The sequence below is a fragment of the Pseudophryne corroboree genome, chromosome 2 (assembly GCF_028390025.1).
Source record: "Pseudophryne corroboree isolate aPseCor3 chromosome 2, aPseCor3.hap2, whole genome shotgun sequence".
In the NCBI taxonomy this organism is placed as follows: Eukaryota; Metazoa; Chordata; class Amphibia; order Anura; family Myobatrachidae; genus Pseudophryne; species Pseudophryne corroboree.
Genome location: NC_086445.1, coordinates 958902060 through 958924137, shown reverse-complemented (window position 1 = coordinate 958924137; position 22078 = coordinate 958902060). Strand labels below are relative to the sequence as shown.

Sequence of the window (22078 nt, the reverse complement as noted above, 5' to 3'; positions counted from 1 at the left end):
TTTTTTTTTTAAAGTGTCAATCATTTACATGGCAAAATCATCCTGGTTTTGCCATGTAAATGATTGCAAGTTTTTTAAAAAACAGAACTCTGACAAAGGGGGATATCCAATTATCCCCGGTAAAACATCGGGTCCGAAAAACGTCAGTTTTTCAGACTTTTTTCTGATGTTTCACCAATTTTTTTTTTACAGGCTATCCAGATGGATCGCCTGTAAAAAAAAACACCTTTTCCCGAAAACACACAGGTTCAGTGAAACCTGTGTGTTTTCGTGTGAAACAGCCCCGTTTTCGGATGAAAACGGGTCTGTTTCCGGGGATTTTGCTTCGCCTGCTGGAGGGAGGTGAAACAAAATTCCTGATAAGCCGGTGCGTGCCGTGGATTATCGGGGCTAATTAGCTAGCCTCCAGCGGGTCAATTAGCCCTGGTAAATTACCGGCGCTAATTGGATATCCCCCAAAATCTCTCACTTCCTGATTCTTACACCCTATCACATTCCCCCCCTATTCTAATCATAATATAGTGAGGAGTGAACAGATTTGGGTTTAGGGGAGTTAGGAGATGGACTGAAGTGGCAAAATTTGGAAACAGAAAGCGATAAGAAAGAGACTATGGGGTATATGCAATTCACGGCGAATCGCGGCAAATTATCGCCGTTTTTTTAATTCGACACAATTCGACAGGTGAATTCCGGCAGGTGGCTGCCGGAATTCACCATATTCAATGAAAAACGGATTCGACATTCCCGCGGGCGAAAAACGGCCGATTTGCCGGATTTTGCCGCAAATTAAAAAAAAAGGAAAAAACGGGAAAAACCCGGAAAAAAATGGCGTGGGGTCCCCCCTCCAAAGCATAACCAGCCTCAGGCTCTTCGAGCTGGTCCTGGTTCTAAAAATGCGGGGACAAAATTGACATTGGATCCCCCGTATTTCTAAAACCAGCACCGGGCTCTGCGTCTGATGCTGGTGCAAAAAATACGGGGGACAAAAAGAGTAGGGGTTCCCCGTATTTTATACACCAGCATCGGGCTCCACTAGCTGGACAGATAATGCCACAGCCGGGGGTCACTTTTATACAGTGCCTTGCGGCCGTGGCATTAAATATCCAACTAGTCACCCCTGGCCGGGGTACCCTGGGGGAGTGGGGACACCTTCAATCAAGGGGTCCCCCCCCAGACCACCCAAGGGCCAGGGGTGAAGCCCGAGGCTGTCCCCCCCATCCAAGGGCTGCGGATGGGAGGCTGATAGCCTTGAGAAAAATGTCAGAATATTGTTTTTTCCAGTAGTACTACAAGTCCCAGCAAGCCTCCCCCGCAAGCTGGTACTTGGAGAACCACAAGTACCAGCATGAGGGAGAAAAACGGGCCCGCCTCCAAAGTGTGGCGGATTGAAAATGACGAATTTACTGTCTAAAAGCACTGTTGTCGAATTTCCAAACTTGAATTGAATACACTTTGGTCGAATTGCAGCACTTGTATCCTTGCAGAAAAGTCGAATTTGACAAAAGTCGAATTTCAAAAAGTCGAATTTTGAAAGTCCGTTTTTTTGACGGAAAGCACTGATAGCATTGACAAATTTTTTTTTTGGCGAAAAAATCTCGAAATTCGACAATTTCGGGAATTCGACCGCAATTGCATATACCCCTATAAATTTGCACTAGCAGTGCCTGTGACTAGCTTGTTGTTAGTGGGATCCGAAAGTGCCTTCAAAATTCATTTTACAGTAGGAAGACTTTAAAGGGCATGTTTAGCAAAATAAATTGGGGGATATCCCCATAAAATACCCAGAAATTTGAAGCATCCCCTGTATGACTGCAGCAGAAATCTATATCTATATATAATATAAAATCTGCTATGGTCCCCCATTTCCGACCACAAAAGCAGCCACCATACCAGTGGTGTTTCTATAATGGGTGCACACACTGCACCTATATTTTTATAATTACCTTTCCCGGAGTCCAGCGTCGGGCGCTGCAGTTGCGGAGAAAATCGCAGGCAAAATGGCCATCGCACATGCTCAGTAGTCAAATTGGTCTCTGGTACACGGCAGGTGCCATGTTTCCAGAGACCTGCACATGTGCAGTAGACTCCAGCACAGTGCCAGAGACTACTGTGCAGAGGAGGGGGCCCACCCGGAGGTGCACTTGGGCCCCTTCATCTGTTAAAACGCCCCTGCACCATACTGTAGGTTTGCTTGAGCACTGAATGATTGGATCTGTGTCCAATTTGACCACGCAGTGCTATGACCACTGAAAGCGCTATGGTCATTCTGCACTCTACTTGAATGAACAGATTATATGGGGTGCAAATAATTCAGTCAGCCGATGACTATACAGATAGCAGTCATTATACAGATATTATACATTATAAGTCATTATATAGTCATTATACAGATATGTCAGATAGCAGTCATTGTCCAGCCGCATTCTAACAAGGTCCCAACTGACATCTGATCGCTCACCTGTTCTGGGCCCAAATCAAAATCTGTACATATCACAACTACATTTATAGGGGGTAATTCAGTTCTCGGCCATATGTGGTCACGATGTGTGACAGTGAAGTCCTGCAATTAGCATCATTTTGGCTCGCACTTAATTGAATAGCCCCTGATGAATTCCAACTATAAAGTATATGTTCAAAAGAATCTTCTGCCTTTTCGAATACTAAATAATATAGACGTGTCATGTTTTAATTAAAAAACCGTTAGTGACATATGTCATATATGAACTAACTAAGATGCATTTTGCCCACAATGGGTCTGATTAATGGGCCCTACGCACTGGCAGATCCGCCACTGAGCTGCCCGACAGCGGATACGGCCAACGGGTGACCCGGCGGCGGGGGTAGAGTGAAGTTTCTTCACTCCCCCCGTCACCCGGCTCCATAGCAGTGCAGGCAAATATGGAAGAGATTGTCTATATTGGCCTGCTTGCACGAGTGACGGGGCACCAGCGATGAACGAGCCTCCACACTGAAAAATATGAACGGTATCTCGTTCATTAATGAACGAGATCGTTCATATCTTTCAGTATTATCGCCCAGTGTGTAGGGCCCATAAGAATCACAGGGAAAGCAGCTGTGAATTGCTCACGAGGCTGGACAAGGCCTGCTTAAGCATCTCTGTGGATTCTGCACAGCTATTCATAGTAGTACTCAAAGTCAACCGGATCTCCTCTTGTGACTAAGGGGGTCATTCCGAGTTGATCGCTAGCTGCTTTCGGTCACTGCGCAGCGCTCAGGCAAAAAAAGGCACTTCTGCACATGCATATGTGGCGCAATGTGCATGCGCGTCGTACTATTACAATGAACGATGTAGTTTCACACAAGGTCTAGCGAAGCATTTCAGTCGCACTGCTGACCGCAGAGTGATTGACAGGAAGAGGGGGCGTATCTGGGTGTCAACTGACCGTTTTCAGGGAATGTTCGAAAAAACGCAGGCGTGCCAGGAAAAAACACAGGCGTGGCTGGGCGAACGCAGGGCGTGTTCGTGATGTCAAAACAGGAACTGAATAGTCTGAAGTCATCGCAAGCGCTGAGTAGGTCTGAAGCTACTCTGAAAAGGCACAAAAAATTTTTGTAGCCGCTCTGAGATCCTTTCGTTCGCAATTCTGCTAAGCTAAGATACACCCCCAGTGGGCGGCGGCTTAGCGTTTGCACGGCTGCTAAAAACTGCTAGCGAGCGATCAACTCGGAATGACCTCCTAAATGCGCGCAATGGGGCGGCAATGGGGTGTCCGAACTTAGCATAAGTTTGCCATGGATGTGTCATGGGCATAAGGAATTTCTTTTACGTTGTTTAATTTCATTTCCATAGAGCGAGCAGTGAGGGGTTACTATGCTCTAGCTTACTTTATTATACTGCACTTAAACCACTTGTCCATTCGCATGTCTTGTATCACTAAACAATTTCTAATTATATGCAAGCATATAGATTTATGTTCTGTAAGCAAAGTGCATGGATTTACCTTTTACAAAAAAGTAGAGATCTAAGGCTTCATTTATTAAGACATGGTTTACATTTAATATTATTGCTGTTTTAAATCCTACAATCAACACTGTCGACAAACCTGCTGCTTAGTAAAGTTAGGTATCTATGGGGCTAATTCAGACATGGTCACTGCTGTGCATTTTTGCACAGCGGGTGATCAGGTCTGAACTGCGCATGTGTATGCACCGCAATGCGCAGGCGTGGCGCTCTGCAGCGCTGGGGAGCACCGGTCAGCGATGGGATGGTGCGAAAAATCCAATCGCACCGGTGAACGCAAGGAGATTGACAGGAAGAGGCCGTTTGTGGGTGGCAACTGACCATTTCTAGGGAGGGACCCGGCGTTTTATGGGAGGATTCGTGACGTCAGCTCCAGCCCCGATCATCGCAGCAGCTGAGTAAGATCTGGGCTGTGCAGGAACTGCACAAACTGCTGTTTGTGCAGCTCTCCTGCACATGTGATCGCACCCCTGCACAGCGAATTCCCCCTCCTCCTGTAGGCGGCGACTGCCTGATCGCAGGGATGCAAAAATGCACCCTAGTGATCAGGACTGTACATAGGGGTAGAGTATGGGATACCAGCTGTCAGGATCCCGATGGTCAGAGTACCGACACCGGCATACCGACTGCCTAATATCATGGCAGGGACGTGCAACTAAAGTAGCCCTAACCCTCCACTTCTGCACCCAAACCATAACCCTTCCCCTGCAGCCTAACCCTCCCCCGCCGACAGCCTAACCCTAACGCTTTCCTCCCACAGCCTAATCCTAACCCTCCCCTTCTGCAGCCAAACCATAACCCTTCCCCTGCAGTCTAACCCTCCCCCGCCGACAGCCTAACCCTAACGCTTTCCTCCCACAGCCTAATCCTAACCCTCCCCTTCTGCAGCCAAATCATAACCCTTCCCCTGCAGCCTAACCCTCCCCCGCCGACAGCCTAACCCTAACGCTTTCCTCCCACAGCCTAACCCTAACCCTCCCCTTCTGCAGTCAAATCATAACCCTTCCCCTGCAGCCTAACCCTCCCCCGCCGACAGCCTAACCCTAACGCTTTCCTCCCACAGCCTAATCCTAACCCGCCCACAGCCTAATCCTAATCCTCCCCTCCCACAGCCTAACCCTAACCCTCCCCTTCTGCAGCCAAACCATAACCCTCCCCCTGCAGCCTAACCCTAACCCTCCCCCCGCCCACAGCCTAACCCTAACGCTCTCCTCTCACAGCCTAATCCTAACCCTCTCCCGCCCACAGCCTAACCCTAACCCTCCCCTTCCACAGCCTAATCCTAACCCTCGCCTTCCGCAGTCTAACCATAACTCCTCCCCCACAGCCTAACCCTAACCCTTCCCTCCCACAGCCTAAACCTAACCCTCCCCCCTCAGCCTAACCCTAACCTTCCCTGGCGTATTTACGTTCCGGCTGTTGGGATTCTGACGTCGGCATTCTGTCAACTCTCGGGATTCCAGCACTGGTATCCTGTCCATCAGTATGTCAACTACATCCCGTACATAGGGGTGTATGTATTAAGCCTTGAAGAGAGATAAAGTGGACGGAGATAAAGTACCAGCCAATCAGCTCCTAACTGTCATTTTGTAAACCTAGCATGTAACCTGACAGTTATGAGCTGATTGGCTGGTACTTTATCTCCAACCACTTTATCTCTCTCCAGTGCTTACTACTTCATTAGACCCTTTAAAAGAGAATTATTTCCTGTATATAAGCAATGTAAATATAAACAAAGTTACAGCGAATATTCCGCTGACCAGTTTTCAGAATTTTGCTCATCTCCACTACAGAGCTTATGATTACTGTTTTGATTTTTTAGAAACCTTCAGTAAAATGTGTGTAAAATACCACAGAAAGTAACACTTCAGCACATTCATAATTATCAAATAACCTCTTTATCGAAAGTAGGTGCTGCCATACAAGTTGACATATTCTTCTGTATCATCCATAGACTGAACAGTGCCACCCAGTGGCCATTTTACAGTACAAACACAGTAAAAAACAAAGCATGCGTCTTAATTTTTCAGTGCAAACCAACGCAAATTGCTAATCAGCTGCTACAGGTTACTGTACGTTTGCATTTTTGCCCTTTGTTAGTAAATAACCCCCAATAACTTTTGAACAAAACATCTCTCAAAAAGAGGCCCCCTTATTTTATTAAGCACAAAGAGATTTACATACATTTTTAGGGTTTTGAAAAAATAGGTAATATATACGTTTCAATATAATATCGCAGCTTCTGAAAATCTCCTTGTGCAGTCAAGTGTAAGCTATATGGTCAGAAGTACAAATTCATGTTGTAGCCTATTAACTAAAGCAAGAAGCTTAGGAACATATAAAAATACCTGGGATCACTGAGCTGCTTGATAAGAGGTGCTGTCAAGCAAAAACCACATTTCTTTAATTGCAATGAATTCTGACAGGCCTGCCCCGTATTGATTTAATACCGACTGGATACAATGTTTTTCTTCCACTGCTCACTCAGTCAGCAACTATCTGAATTTCATTATTCTACATTTTAATCTTCTTTTTAAAGTTTATTACAAGAATGTCTTGCATTTTAATTAAGTGAATCAGCATTCCACTTAGATTAGTAGTATTGCTGACATGATAATATCAGCAGAAAGCAATGCTGGGTCTGTTTCTTGCATTCCATGTAATCCTTTAGACCTCTTTCTTTGTTTTGTGACTGAAGCACCTGCATGGACTATCCTACCCACTAGTAAATCAAAATGTCTATATCACAGTGGCACATTTGTTTGATGTATAGATCCACATTCTTCGTTGTCCTGGTCTGTAGGAAATGATACGAACATGAAGTGCACCCATGACTTGCTGACAGTTGAGGCAGCCATTTTGTGGGCCAATAATTAGCTATGAACATATGGCATTGCACTGTGGGGATGAAGGGGTTGTAATTCAAATCACATCGTCATATCCCACATTTTTCCCTTTGACCTCCCAGAGGGGAGGTCCCAAAATAAGGCGAGTTTGATTTAGATGCATTAACGTGAATGTTGATTCAGCCAACAAAATGGCTGCCTCCAGTGCGGATTGCTGACAGGAATACTTGATGTCCTTTACCTTATGGATCTTGATTTCAAAGTATGGTTTGCTCTGATATGTATGAAAAATATAAAGACTTTTCTTGAAGCATAGCCAGTTAGCAAACCCAAATTCCAATTGCATTTTCCTAGCTTTAAAAGAAAGCTAAATTACGTTTTGCATTTTAGAATATTTACAAAATGTCCCTACTTTTGTTATAAATACTGTTTTTAAAGAATACTTTTCTTATATATGTACACGTACTTGGTTTCAAATTATATTGGGCTACTTCGCATGGTGACGTGCTGCATTACTAAACTCAGGTTATGTCACTGCACTTAATGCTTGATTTGGTGATTGTGCGCATATTGAGGGGCGTTTAGGAAAACTGGTTAAAGAAAATGGTGTTTTTGTCTACATTGCACTGAATGTGATTGGTTACTATGGGCAACATAAACCCCCCTCTTTGTGCGCCAGTTGTCACAAACGCCTCTATATTTGTATTGAGAGAAGGGGAAATATATAACCGTAAGTAATCTACCCCTTATGTCTGATGAAACCGCATACCTGGAGATGATAATAACTGTGAATATTTGACAAATGAGACCTGAATTCTACATTCAGGGAGTGTACATTTAATAGAATACAATTGCATTAATGTGTGGTCATGGAATAATTAGCACTAGATTGCACAATGCACGACATTATAATTCCAAGTATCATATTAAAAATATATTGACTTTGTTTTCCCTCTCACTTTTAATACACAGTTACATTTCAAAGAGGAGACGGAGGACTAATGAGTAACGGGAGGTAGGTTTGGAAATCACAAAGCAATCTAATTTTACACCTTTCTGACTAAACTGCTAACGGCTATCATTCAAAAACAATTCAACGGCATTGAAAATTAGAGGTTACTTGCTATGTCTCTAATGATCTTGAGTCTTTGGTGTACACTTCATGGGAATGGGATAAAGATACTTCTCATTGTATCTCCCTGGAATCCAGGGAGGAAAAAAAGACATAAATTAGGAATAAACATTGCAAGTGATGTGCAAGCAGAATGTTTATTACACTAAGTAGATATTAGCAAATGAAGTTACTGTTGTTTAAGGCTGCTTATTGGCTCATTCTAAATTGCTGTGAGTGAACAATTACACATAATCGATCACAGAATAAATGATTCATGGATGATGGATAGGCTGTAGATTGATAGAACTGGATTCCTCCACTTTGGCTACTCAATTGAAACTGATAAAACTTGATAGTGCCCCCATATATCCTAATTTACATTCCTTTTTGCCAATATGGAGATTGCAATTAGACCTTGGTCATAACTTGCAATCTCTTATTTAATCAATATTTTAGCAAAAGAAGATTAGGCCTAATGAGAGCTTATAGATGCTGCGAGTACAGTGTCTTTCCTGTATTTCTGTTGCCTAGGAAACAGGAACTACTCTTAGGGATTGGAAAAGGAAAGCTTTATTGGGAAACGGCAATGGTTATTAACGCTACTTTTCATTTACAGATATGCGGCATACAGAAGCTTTTTTTCTCCAACAAATGTTATGTTAATGGATGGAAAAAAATGACTGATGAATGTTTTAGACAATGTGTACTGTATATATCAGAGATTAGAGCCAAATGTGATTCATTGGCATAGCCAACAACAGATTGATTACTGATAGGTTTTATTTGTGTTGTTTGGGGTTTTGTGCCAGTGTCAGACTGGGGTATGAAGGGCCCACCAGGGGAATGCAGTGATAGGGGCCCACATTTAGGGGTGTGGCCAGCCTATAAAGGGGGTGTCGCCAGCCTCCACAGAGGCTAGAAATGCATAATAGTCTTGTGCAGTGTAATGCAACATATCTACCAAGTATAATATAAGTGTACGTTCTGAGCCCGACAAAACATGGTGTGGGTGTTGCATTGGTGCAAGGAGAGTTAGGGCATCCCATCATTTATGGCTAGCACATATTTGGGGGAGGGCTTGTGTCTCCAAATGTGTAAATCTTTTGACCAGGACGATATTTTGACTCTGTCAACTTAAATCCGTGTTGATTATTTAACTGTTGACCTTTTGACTATGGCAACCTATTGCCTGTCGACCATCTGGTGTTGACCTATTGTCTGCCTACCATCCGGTTACTGCCTGATCCCATAAAGACCCCTACTGCGTACAGTTACCTAGTAGCTGGTGACAGTAGTGCCACGATTTATCCGTTTGAGATTGTGCACCGCAGAAGATAGCACAAGGGTAATTACAGGACCCAATCACTACGGATAACAGCTGCAGCTGAACAGTTTAATGAATGGACGGAAGAAGATGAAATGCATTTTACAGTAGTTTAATTCCAGGCCGCCCTGTCTTAAACTACAAAGCGCTGTGGAAAGAGATCAGTTGTTGGATGACAGACACATATTTGAAAAGTGAAAGGTGAAGAACAAAGTAGCTTAAAGTCCTGGAAATTACTGCTCCAGCGGAGTCATTGTGAGTGATTGTTCCCTGGAGATGCTCATTTATCACATAGCCCCACATACGGTTTCCTCCCCAGCTGATAGCGCTCTCCTTTTCCCAGACAATACATTACCCTCAGACTCATAGGAGGCTCAAAGGATGATTGGACTGAAGTGATTTGCATATGTTCCTGGATCATTTATACAGATACCTACTGATGAATCATTCTTTTCTTTTTTTTTACTTTACAGTCGCCCAGGACTTTTAAATGCTAGTGACCCCAATTATCCTTGGCTTGCTGACTCCTGGCCTGCTTCCAGTATGCCGGTAAACAACAGCAACAACGGGCCAAACGATCTTGTTAATTTTGGCTGTGGAGGTTGGTACTTTCTAGAACAACATTGACGTATTATATTATATTAGTTTAACAATGATGTCATTGTCTGCTGCTTATTTCAACACATTCTACTGTATTCATACTACACAGAGGCGTATCAAAATATTCAAAGAGGACATGTGATGTTTCCTGTATCAACCAATCAGCTTCCACCTGTCATGTCATAAAATTTACTGGATAAATGCTAGCTGGAAGCTGACTGGTCGCTATGGGAACCTTCTTCACTGGACCTGTTTAGAAGCTTTAACACATCTCTCCCTATGGGCCTAATTCAGAGTTGATAGCAGCAGCAAATTTGTTAGCAGTTGGGCAAAACCATTTGCACTGCAGGGGTGGGGGGTGGGGGGCAGATGTAACATGTGCAGAGAGAGTTAGATTTGAATGGGGTGTGTTCAACTGAAATCTTTATTGCAGTGTGAAATAAAGCAGCCAGTATTTACCCTGCACAGAAACAATATAACCCACCCAAATCTAACTCTCTCTGCAAATGTTACATCTGCCCCACCTGCAGTGCACATGGTTTTGCCCAACTGCTAACAAATTTGCTGCTGTGATCAGGTCTAAATTACCCCCTACGACCGAAGTGCCCCCGTCATGTACACACAATGGAGGAAGCTATTTGTTATGCGGAACTGACATTTATAAGAACGCAACCTCATTAGGAATCCAGGGATAGATGGAGGCATGAGACATTTTGTGTCTCTGGTATGTCACTAGTTCCTAATGATTTCATAGACTGTGTTGTCACAAGTACAGATGTGACCATACACTGCGGCTTCAGTCTCGCCAAACAGGTATGCCAGGTCCCTGGCAACTAAACCGCGCTGAGTGTCTTTTTTAGCTCGGAATGCAGATCTTATTCACACAAATAAAACAACTGCACAAAACTACTTTGCTAGAATACACTCATCAATTTAATCTTTGACATTTGTACTTCTGTGTGTGCATGAGCCTGAATCTGTATAGGAAGTGCTACAGTGTAGCAGCTGCGGCTTTTTCTCGTGCCAAGTTCTGCTGTGGTCCATCTGCGATGTGTTAGAAAGAATTCCTGTGCAGTTAAAGTTGCTGCCCGGTGCCTCTGGTAAACTGTGAGCTTTGTTTCGCTGCATCTGTGATGCAAGTAATAGGCCCTACACACATGCCGATATCACTGCACGATATGAACGATCTCGTTCATTAATGAACGAGATAACGTTCATATCGTGCAGTGTGGAGTCACCAGCGATGAACGATGTGCGGCCCCGCGCTCGTTCATCGCTGGTGACATGTCGGCTGTGCATGCAGGCCAATATGAAACTTCACTCCCCCCGTCACTGTTCCCCCGCCACCGGGTCGCCCGTCGGCCGTATCGGCCGTCGGGCACCTCGGCGGCACATCGCCTAATGTGTAGGGCGCATAAGACACATAATATACTGAATAAGGCTGTGCGCTACACCACTTGGAGCAGCAGCGGGCGTCTTGTGGCATATGGTGTAGGAGGACACATCTATATTAGCTCAGCGTTCCCCAGGTGCAAATAAATCTGTGCATAAAGGACATTGGGGTAGATGTATTAACCTGGAGAAGGCATAAGGAAGTGATAAACCAGTGATAAAACAGTATTAAGTGCAAGGTGATAATGCACCAGCCAATCAGCTCCTAACTGTTAATTTACATATGGAAGCTGATTGGCTGGTGTGTTTATCACCTTGCATTTATCACTGGTTTATCACTTCCTTAAGCCTTCTCCAGATTAATACATCTGCCCCAGTATTTGTTAAGCTCGTTAACTTACCCAAATGAAGCATATTAAAATTTTTAGGTCGGTTTAAGTAGAGAAAATGGCGGTCATGTGCCGTTCATACACATTGTCTCTTTTTACTCGCACCCCCCAGAGGAAAACCAGTAATGTGGTCGGTTCTGTATTATGGGAGTAATTCAGACCTGATTGCTGGGTTGCTAAATTAGTTGTCCTGCGCTCAGATAGTTGCGCCCAAGGAGAGTGTATATTCGCCTGTGCAAGTGTGCGATCGCAAGTGTATGCCGTGCTAAAAAAATCCCTCAGTCAGCGGACAACTACAAATCCATTCGCACCTCACTCACCATCAAATGTTTTTTACCAGTGTGTGCAGTGTGTGCGCAGCCCAGGACTTACTCCTACAGTGCAATGAGAACAGGCTGATCGGGTCCGGAACTGACGTCACACACCCTCCCTGAAAACGCTTGGGAACGCCTGTGTTTTTCCTGACACTCCCAAAAAACAGTCAGTTACCACCCACAAATGGCCTCACAAATCAGCATGCGAATGGCTGCGCGCTCGAAATTTTCGCACCAGTCTGTTGCTGTTCGGCAATGCCTGTTGTTGATTGGCGACACGTGCGCATTGCGGTGCATGCCCAGTTTATCGATAATCGTCCGCTGTGCGAAAACGCATAGCAGCAATCAGATCTGAATTGGGCCCTATGTGCGCAGTCGTACATTGCGTTGATGTACTGCTGCACATCACCTCTAATTGAATTGACCCCTTAATCTTGACAAGTTGTCTAATGTTGTTCTTCCACTTAATATCATTACGTGAACTGTGAAATTTATAAAACACGTTCTTTATACTACAAAACTACCCCAGCTGTGTGTTTTGCCAGCAATATAAAGAGACACTACACGGCTTGGCTTTTTTAATGTCTTCCTTCAGCCAGATTCGGTTGCTGCAATCAATGTAAATGATTTCACTAGCAGCTTGTGGCCCTGTTCTTTCCTATTCAAGTCCCGGAGAAATCAAAAGTCCATTATTGATCATCACAATGGAGTGCAGTATAATCTGATATGTATATGGCTATAGAATGGCCTGTCACAGCGCATATGCAAAACTCATTAGATAAATACCGCATGAGAACCGTAATCATAAAGCCAATTTCTGAGGAGGTTTGACACAATATTCCCACTTATTTCATTTACTTTTCATTATTTGCATCCAATAAACCACAAGTTAATTTCAATCAAAAGATGAACACTATTATTAAAGTTGAGGAAACCCAATTAACAAATAAACTCTCATTTAAATGTGATTGCAACTAATATGCATTGCAGTTCTCCATGGTAACGGAGGTCATAAGATAAAATATCTGTGTGGGCTAAGATACACAGGAACATAAGTAACAGATTTTCCCATATAAATGAGAGGGGTTATTTAATCACCATTAATTGTGTCTTGTATTCATATGTTATACAATTAACATTAAAAATAAATAATGATGCAGATGTGGTTGGAGGTTGGAGTCGTCACGCCTCCTGCTGTATTACTGATCCGAACTGTGGTGGTTATTCCGAGTTGATCGCAGCCAGCAACTTTTTGCTGCTGCTGCGATCAACTAGTCCACGCCTATGGGGGGAGTGTATTTTAGCTTAGCAGGGCTGCGATCGGTTGTGCAGCCCTGCTAAGCTAAAAACATTTCAAGCAGAACATGACTAGCCCTGGACATACCTACCCTGTGCGACGATCTCAGCGATGCTGGAGCCGGCTTTGACGTCAGACATCCTCCCTCCGTCCTCCTGGACACGCCTGTGTTTTCCTAACCACTCCCCGAAAACGGCATCCAACGGTACAGATCTGCCCAGGAACGCCTTCTTTCTGTCAATCATCTTGCAGGTGGCTCTGCGACTGCTTTCTTCGTAGGACACAACGTAAACCGGCGACCCCTGTCACCCGGCAACATCGTGCCGCGCAGTGCAGCCGCCGCGCAAGCGCATTCCCGCCCTGTTCGCACCGCAGCGACAAACCGCAGCGTGCGAACGGGTCAGAATGACCCCCTGTGTTCTAATATGCAGCATCGGATTATCTGCAACACTTCCATGACCCATGGGCTCGCGGAAGCCAGCCGCCGCAGATTCAACAAAGAGACCTGGAAATCTCTGTCCTCTGAAAAAGATCCGGGCCTCGTTCCTTCCCCACAACAGCAGCGACGTTTTGCATAAAGGAGGCCATCGCCGCCCCCTCCCTGCCCCCAAACGGCGGCAGACTGTCATTCACTGACAGTCTGCTGCCGATCTGCATGCTACGTCACAGACCCGTACCATACATGCGCGGTACAAGTCTGGCGCATGTGCAAAGTACCAAACATTGGTTCTTTGCATCATGGGCCACTACACTACCTGAATCAGGCCCAATGTGCTCACTAAAATTTAAAATAATATAGTTGTGGATTATTTATAAAATTAGAATAACAGATATAATTTTATTATACTTATATAATGTATTGAAATGACACACTTTAGTATTTGGTTAAAGGTTTCTTTGTTGCTATTGATCTCTGTGAATGACAAAAAGTTCTCTCTAGACAGCGATACACTAGTATAAAAAGCAAAAATATGTCCTTCAATTACCCTTTTTTTAATTAAATTAAAAGTTGCAGAGTGCAACGTTCTAATAAAATTGTACATAGTTTTACATAACGTATTATGATTATTCTAAGGATAATTCCACTTAAAATGATTTGGGAGTTCTATGATGATTCAGCCAATAAAATAAAGTAATTAGGAGATAACTTTATGTGCATTGAAAATGCAGCTTTAATGTCCTTGTGTGCAGTAAGAAGAGCCAATACCTTTTCCTCATGTGGCACAACTTAGTAGGGGACTGCAAGTAATTATCATTGTCTCATAAATACATTATCTCATACATAACAGAAGGGCCTCTCCCTGACTGCAGGAGTTATTGATCGTCTGTTCCTTCCCCTCCGAGCAGCTCGTTAGACTCATCAGAGCAGGGAACACTGCTTGTATCTGTGTGAGGGTCCTAATGGGAGATGACTTTATGTTAGGGGTCCACATGTCATACTTCCTCACCCTGTCCCCTCCGTGGAGAACGGACAATTTGCAATGTGCTGATAAATTAGACTTGATCACCAATATTTTCTGGTAATGACAATTATGCTCCCGTAGAGTGTGTAAACCTACCACAAACTGGCAGCATACTGTATGGCAGAGCTTGTAGTTGAATATTGGTCTGAGAGCTCTGAGGAAGAGTGCCTCAAGAAGCCACCACATAGTTTTGTCTAGGTGTCCCACTATTGCCCCAACCATATCTGATGTCAACTAGTGTACAGGGAAAGTTTGACAACGACCACTATGGCTGGAATGTGCATCTTATTGAGCTTCTTCCTTACTGTGACCACTAAATAATTTAGGTTAGGAAGTTACTGCAGTCCCGCCAACCAATCGATCTCTGGCAATGTTCAAATGAGTAATAGGTCATGTGACCATCAGCCATGCGTCCTCTTCTTGTCTGAATATTATGTAGGCTGCTGTTGGCTGTGATTGGGCCAGTGGGATTCCAAACCATACATAATGTTGGTTTGATCCAAGGGACTGGGAAACTAGTTATGAGGAAACATCACTAACAGTCAGTTGGGAAACTCGGCAATGGGGGTCATTCCAAGTTGTTCGCTCGCTGACGTTTTTCACAGCACAGCGAACAGATTACTACTGCGCATGCGTATACACCGCAATGCGCAGGCGCGTTGTTCATGTACAAAACGTATCGTTGCTGGGTGATGGATTTAACGAAGAATCCATTCGCACAGCCGATCGCAAGGAGATTGAAAGGAAGAGGGCGTTTGTGGGTGGCAAATGACCGTTTTCATGGAGTGTTTGGAAAAATGCAGGCGTGTCCAAGCGTTTGCAGGGCGGGTGTCTGACGTCAATTCCTGGACCGGACAGGCTGAAGTGATCGCAAGGGCTGAGTAAGTCCAGAGCTACTCGGAAACTGCAAAAACTTTTTCGTCCCGCTCGGCTGCACACGCGTTCGCACACTTGCACAGTGAAAATACACTCCCCCGTGGGCGACGACTATGCGTTTGCACGGCTGCTAAAAGAAGCTAGCGAGCGATAAACTCGGAATGACCTCCTATAAAAGAGAGAACAGTGTTGTTCATGCATCATTTTACATAGTGTGCAGTAAGGAATGTTTAGGAATATACTGTACATGTGGCTTGGTATTCCACCCCTTATTTTTGTAAATACAAGCTACACAAAGTACTCTACAGTATATTACCACACAGAAAACTAATGATGAGTACGTAGGTAATATAGCTTGCAAAACAATAAAATAAAGATGTGATATTCCAGCACTCAGCGCACCACAAATGCTGCATGATAATTCATTATGATTCATTATAATTGAAATATTGTTTCACAGCGAATCTTTTTGTTGGGCTGTTGGCGCACGGAACTATATAAATCCGATAACGTGATTTTGATCAGAAAAGGGATTGCTTAATGACAATTTTTCAGTCTGTCCACACTCAGAGAGATACAATTTCCATAGCCAACCAAGTGAATCAAAATTGGACAATTTTAATTATGAAAAATCTTTTCAATCAGATTGCTTTGCCTAAGATCTTTCTGATGCTGCAGCAAGTAGTACTACGTGTAAAGATAATTGCATTACACGTAAAAAATAATTGTGAGTGTGGACACCTTTAGGTTACATACCCAATGGCGTTAAAATGATGAATATAATATGCAAATATAAAGTGATGTCTAAATAAAAATCATTGGGCCTAATTCAGACCCGATCGCTGTTGTGCGTACGGCCAAACTGCAAAAAAATCCTGCTTCTTTTTTGATCGCTTGGCGTATCCAGATTGATTGACAGGAAGCGGGCGTTTGGGGGTGGTAACTGGCAGTTTTCTGGGAGTGTCAAGAAAAACGCAGGCGTTCCCAAGCGGGAGGGTGTGTGACGTCAGCTCCGGCCCCAATCAGCCTGATTCTATCGCACTGTAGGAGTAGGTCCTGGGCTAAGCACAGACTGTACACCATACTTGCCGACTTTAAGGCTGCTCTCTCCGGTAGAGAGCAGCCAGGTCGGCTCAGCAGGTAGGCGGGCAGTGACATGTATGCAGATGGGGGCGGACCAGAGGCAGAACAGGGCCGTGGCGGATGTGGGTCGGGGGCATGGCTGCGGGATCGCATCATGTAAGCCACGCCCCCGCTGTGTAATGCCACTATTACTGGCATTATACAACAGGGGGGCGTGGCTATGATGCGATTCAACAAGAATCGCGTCATCGCCTGCCCGGACCGCCCACTTTACTCGCTAAGTGGGCGGCCGGGCAGGGGGGACCCCTGAAATCGGGAGACTTGCCTGCTCTTCCGGGGGGCCGGGAGGGTCACCCGATTTTCAGGAGCCTCCCGGCCATTCCGGGAGAGTAGGCAAGTATGCTGCACACACTGGAAAAAAAACATTACATGGTGAGCGAGTTGCGAACGGATTTGAAGCTGGCCGGCGTTCGCAGAGATTTTCACAAGGCGTATGCAGACTTGCACGGGGCGGGTTTTTACTCTGGCTGGGCGGCGACTATCCGATCGCAAATTCGCAGAGGTGTGATCAGATCTGAATTAGGCCCATTGTGCGAAATAAGACCACAATATGTGCCTTATAAGAATTTAACTTGCGTTGCGATTTATTATTCCATTGCATTGTCACACTGGAGATGCTAGTACATACATAGCCTAATACTAGAGGAGTCTGGACATAATGTCAAAGGATGGAGGGGAAAAGGTTTACTGATGTCGGAGTCGACCAAAAAGACTGACGTGTTTCTGCTACTGTCAACACTGCATGCACAGGTAGCTGTGCAAATACACATTTGTAGGGGTAAATTTACTAAAGGTTCTAAAAATGAAAAGTGGTGATGTTGCCCTTAGCAACCAATAAAATTCTGTCTATTATTTTTCGTTTGCATCCTAGAAAATTATACACAGAATTTAATTGGTTGCTTTTGGCAACATCACCACTTTTCATTTTTAGAATCTTTAGTAAACTTACCCTGTAGTGTTAGGTGGAAGGTATAGGTATTGATTATACACATACGCTGGCTCCCGGTATTTTTTGCTTGTGTTTTTATTTTTATCTTTTCTTATTATCACTTTGGGATCACACACAGTATGCTATAGAGTGATAAAGGGAGGGTGCACAAAGATTTACTATCTCGATGTCATCCGTTCACTAGATTTGTATTGTTTTTCTGGTAGGTGGGGGCTCTCTAAGATTTGTGGATTCATTTCCCAGTACAGACAACTTGATCTAGAAGGATGCATGGAGTACATTGTGTCCCCCTGTAGTGAAATATTCTAAACGTCACTTTCTACTATGAAGGTGTAGTGTACAAAAAAGAAAGAAAGGATGGTTTTAGGCAGTGGAACGTGAAGGACAAGTGGTTGGCCTGTCACAAAAGGCTGATAGCGAGGCAGTGGTTGTACATCATTCTCCCTTCATTGGCTCCCGGACTCTTGTCTCAGCTGAAATGCAAACGTACTGAGTGACACATTTATTTTTCATCTTAAACCTTGATAGTTGTGGCTTCCTGTGCATCACTGATTTCATTCCCCTATGTTTAACGCAGACGTGCTATCATCAGCTCCTGGACAGGGAGACAAAACAGCCACCATGTTATCTGACGGTGCAATTTATAGCAGCATCGATTTTACCACAAAGTCCAGCTATAACTGCCCGGGGCAAATAGCACAGACTACACCCTATGCTACCACCCAAATCTTGCATTCCAAGAGCATTCATGAGCTGGCTGTAGACTTGCCTGACTCCCAGTGGAAAACTTCGGTCCAGCAGAAGTCTGACCTGACCGGATTAGGTTATTGCCTCACTGACCAGGGCAAAGGAAACAATGGTAAGTTCTGGTTGACGCTTTATAGTGACTGCATGTTAAACCATTAGCAATAAATGAAACATTAGTATTAATGTTAGTAAAACATTAATAACAAATCTGTGTTCACTTTTACTAATACAGAAAATGTTGCATGCTTCTTTTGGATACACTTATGGCCTAATTCTCCCTCTATAACCTCCTCCCATTTGCATTTCAAACATTGAAATTCTTATCTTCACCGCCACGGCTTTGATTGCGAATTGCATGTGGTGCATGAGCTTAAGCTGTGTACTAATCACATGATGCCACGATGACCTCTGCCCTTTAACCCTTAGCCTTGCTTTACATTCCCGACTACCGTGCTGAGGGATTGTCAAATAGAATGCCACACAACCAGTCACAGGATTTCAGCACCACCAGCTCACATAACAGCTCAGAGAGAAGTGGCAGCCTTTCAGGTTGGTCTTCATTGGGTTAAATGGGGATCTGTGTCTAAGATGTTTGATTCTGCCCTTATCGTACAGTGCACTAATATGTGTGTGTGGATGCTTAATCACTGCATGGGACCACATGCTCTAACACTGCAGAGTGACTAGAATACCCTGTGAAATACGTATATATTTCTCTGACGTCCTAGTGGATGCTGGGAACTCCGTAAGGACCATGGGGAATAGCGGCTCCGCAGGAGACTGGGCACAACTATAGAAAGCTTTAGGTCACCTGGTGTGCACTGGCTCCTCCCACCATGACCCTCCTCCAAGCCTCAGTTAGATTTTGTGCCCGGCCGAGGTTGGATGCACACTAGGGGCTCTCCTGAGCTTCTAGAAAGAAAGTATAGAATTAGGTTTTTTATTTTCAGTGAGACCTGCTGGCAACAGGCTCACTGCAGCGAGGGACTAAGGGGAGAAGAAGCGAACCTGCCTGCTTGCAGCCAGCTTGGGCTTCTTAGGCTACTGGACACCATTAGCTCCAGAGGGATCGACCGCAGGCCCAGCCTTGGTGTTCGGTCCCGGAGCCGCGCCGCCGTCCCCCTTACAGAGCCAGAAGCAAGAAGAGGTCCGGAAAATCGGCGGCAGAAGACATCAGTCTTCACCAAGGTAGCGCACAGCACTGCAGCTGTGCGCCATTGCTCCTCATACACACTTCACACTCCGGTCACTGAGGGTGCAGGGCGCTTGGGGGGGGGCGCCCTGAGCAGCAATAAAAACACCTTGGCTGGCAAAAATACCACAATATATAGCCCCAGAGGCTATATATGTGGTAAATACCCCTGCCAGAATCCAGAAAAAAGCGGGAGAAAAGTCCGCGAAAAAGGGGCGGAGCTATCTCCCTCAGACACACTGGCGCCATTTTCTCTTCACAGTGCAGCTGGAAGAAAGCTCCCCAGGCTCTCCCCTGTAGTTTTCAGGCTCAAAGGGTTAAAAAGAGAGGGGGGGCACTAAATTTAGGCGCAATATTATATATACAAGCAGCTATTGGGGAAATTTCACTCAGTTATAGTGTTAATCCCCACATTATATAGCGCTCTGGTGTGTGCTGGCATACTCTCTCTCAAAGGGCTTTGTGGGGTCCTGTCCTCAGTCAGAGCATTCCCTGTGTGTGTGCGGTGTGTCGGTACGGCTGTGTCGACATGTTTAATGAGGAGGCTTATATGGTGACGGAGCAGATGCCGATAAATGTGATGTCGCCCCCTGTGGGGCCGACACCAGAGTGGATGGTTAGGTGAAAGGTATTAACCGACAGTGTCAACTCCTTACATAAAAGGGTGGATGACGTAACAGCTGTGGGACAGCCGGCTTCTCAGTCCGCGCCTGCCCAGGCGTCTCAAAGGCCATCAGGGGCTCAAAAACGCCCGCTCACTCAGATGGCAGACACAGATGTCGACACGGAGTCTGACTCCAGTGTCGACAAGGTTGAGACATATACACAATCCACTAGGAACATCCGTGACTTGATCCCGGCAATAAAAAAAATGTGTTACACAATTCTGACATTAACCCTCTAAAAATGGGTTTTTATGTTGGGGAGAAAAAGCAGGCAGTGTTTTGTTCCCCCATCAGATGAATGAATGAAGTGTGTGAAAAGCGTGGGTTCCCCCCGATAAGAAACTGGTAATTTCTAAAAAGTTACTGATGGCGTACCCTTTCCCGCCAGAGGATAAGTTACGCTGGGAGATATCCCCTAGGGTGGATAAGGCGCTCACACGGTTGTCAAAAAAAGTGGCACTGCCGTTTTAGGAACGGCCACTTTGAAGGTACCTGTTGATAAAAAGCAGGAGGCTATCCTGAAGTCTGTATTTACACACTCAGGTACTAGACTGAGACCTGCAGATCGTGCTGCTGCAGCGTGGTCGGTGACCCTGTCAAACATGAGAACATATTAAAGACGTCGTCTTATATATGAGGGATGCACAGAGGGATATTTTGCCGGCTGGCATCCAAAATGAATGTAATGTCCATTCTGTCAGGAGGGTATTAGAGACCTGCCACTGGACAGGTGATGCTGACTTTAAAAGGCGCATAGAGATTCTGCCTTATAAGGGTGAGGAATTATTTGGGGATGGTCTCTGGGACCTCGTATCCACAGCAACAGCTGGGAAGAAATATTTTTACCTCAGGTTTCCTCACAGACTAAGAAAGCACTGTATTATCAGGTACAGTCCTTTCGGCTTCAGAAAAGCAAGCGGGTCAAAGGCGCTTCCTTTCTGTACAGAGACATGGGAAGAGGGAAAAAGCTGCACCAGTCAGCCTGTTCCCAGAATCAAAATTCTTCTCTCGCTTCCTCTGAGTCCACAGCATGACGCGGGGGCTCCACAGGTGTAGCCAGGTACGGTGGGGGGCCGTCTCAAAAATTTCAGCGATCAGTGGGCTCGCTCACAGGTGGATCCCTGTTTCATTCAAGTAGTATTTCAGGGGTACAAGCTGGAATTCGAGATGTCTCCCCCCCCGCCGTTTTCTCAAATATGCCTTGCTGACAACTCCCTCAGGCAGGGAGGCTGCGCTAGAGGCAATTAATAAGCTGTATTCCCAGCAGGTAATACTCAAGGTGCCCCTACTTCAACAAGGACGGGGTTACTATTCCACACGGTTTGTGGTACCGAAACCGCATGGTTCGGTGTGACCCATTTTATATTTAAAATCCTTGAACACATACATAAAAAAATTCAAGTTCAAGATGGAATCGCTCAGGGCGGTTATTGCAAGCCTGGACGAGGGGGATTACATGGGATCCCGGGACATCAAGGATGCTTACCTGCATGTCCCCATTTACCATCCTCGCCAGGAGTACCTCAGATTTGTGGTACAGGATTACCATTACCAAGTCCAGACACTGTCGTTTGGACTGTACATGGCACCGAGGGTGTTTACCAAGGTAATGGCCGAAGTGATGATACTCCTTCGAAAAAAGGGAGTTTTAATTATCCCGTACTTGGACAATCTCCTTATAAGGGCAAGGTCCAAGGAGCAGTTGCTAGTCGGGGTAGCACTATTTTGGAAAGTGCTACAACAGCACGGTTGGATTCTAAACAGTCCAAAGTCACAGCTGGTTCC

General features: G+C 45.0%; 1 protein-coding gene and 1 long non-coding RNA gene across 15 annotated transcripts in view; one reads left to right on the top strand and one right to left on the bottom strand.

Moving 5' to 3' along the window:
* Positions 1–22078, top strand: part of ROBO2 (roundabout guidance receptor 2) — a 1589073-nt gene that overhangs the window by 1504708 nt on the left and 62287 nt on the right. For 10 of the 14 annotated variants that reach the window (XM_063956325.1, XM_063956328.1, XM_063956326.1 and 7 more), the window contains 4 exons: positions 7801–7843; positions 9740–9867; positions 18267–18548; positions 18863–18985. In XM_063956325.1, the coding sequence (XP_063812395.1) occupies positions 7801–7843; positions 9740–9867; positions 18267–18548; positions 18863–18985 (576 nt within the window). The remainder of the gene's footprint in view (positions 1–7800; positions 7844–9739; positions 9868–18266; positions 18549–18862; positions 18986–22078) is intronic. The other 4 variants (XM_063956330.1, XM_063956332.1, XM_063956337.1 and 1 more) reach the window with 1 other exon arrangement.
* LOC135050143 (uncharacterized) overlaps positions 1–22078 on the bottom strand; it is a 98982-nt gene that overhangs the window by 54998 nt on the left and 21906 nt on the right. The gene's annotated exons all lie outside the window — the stretch shown is intronic.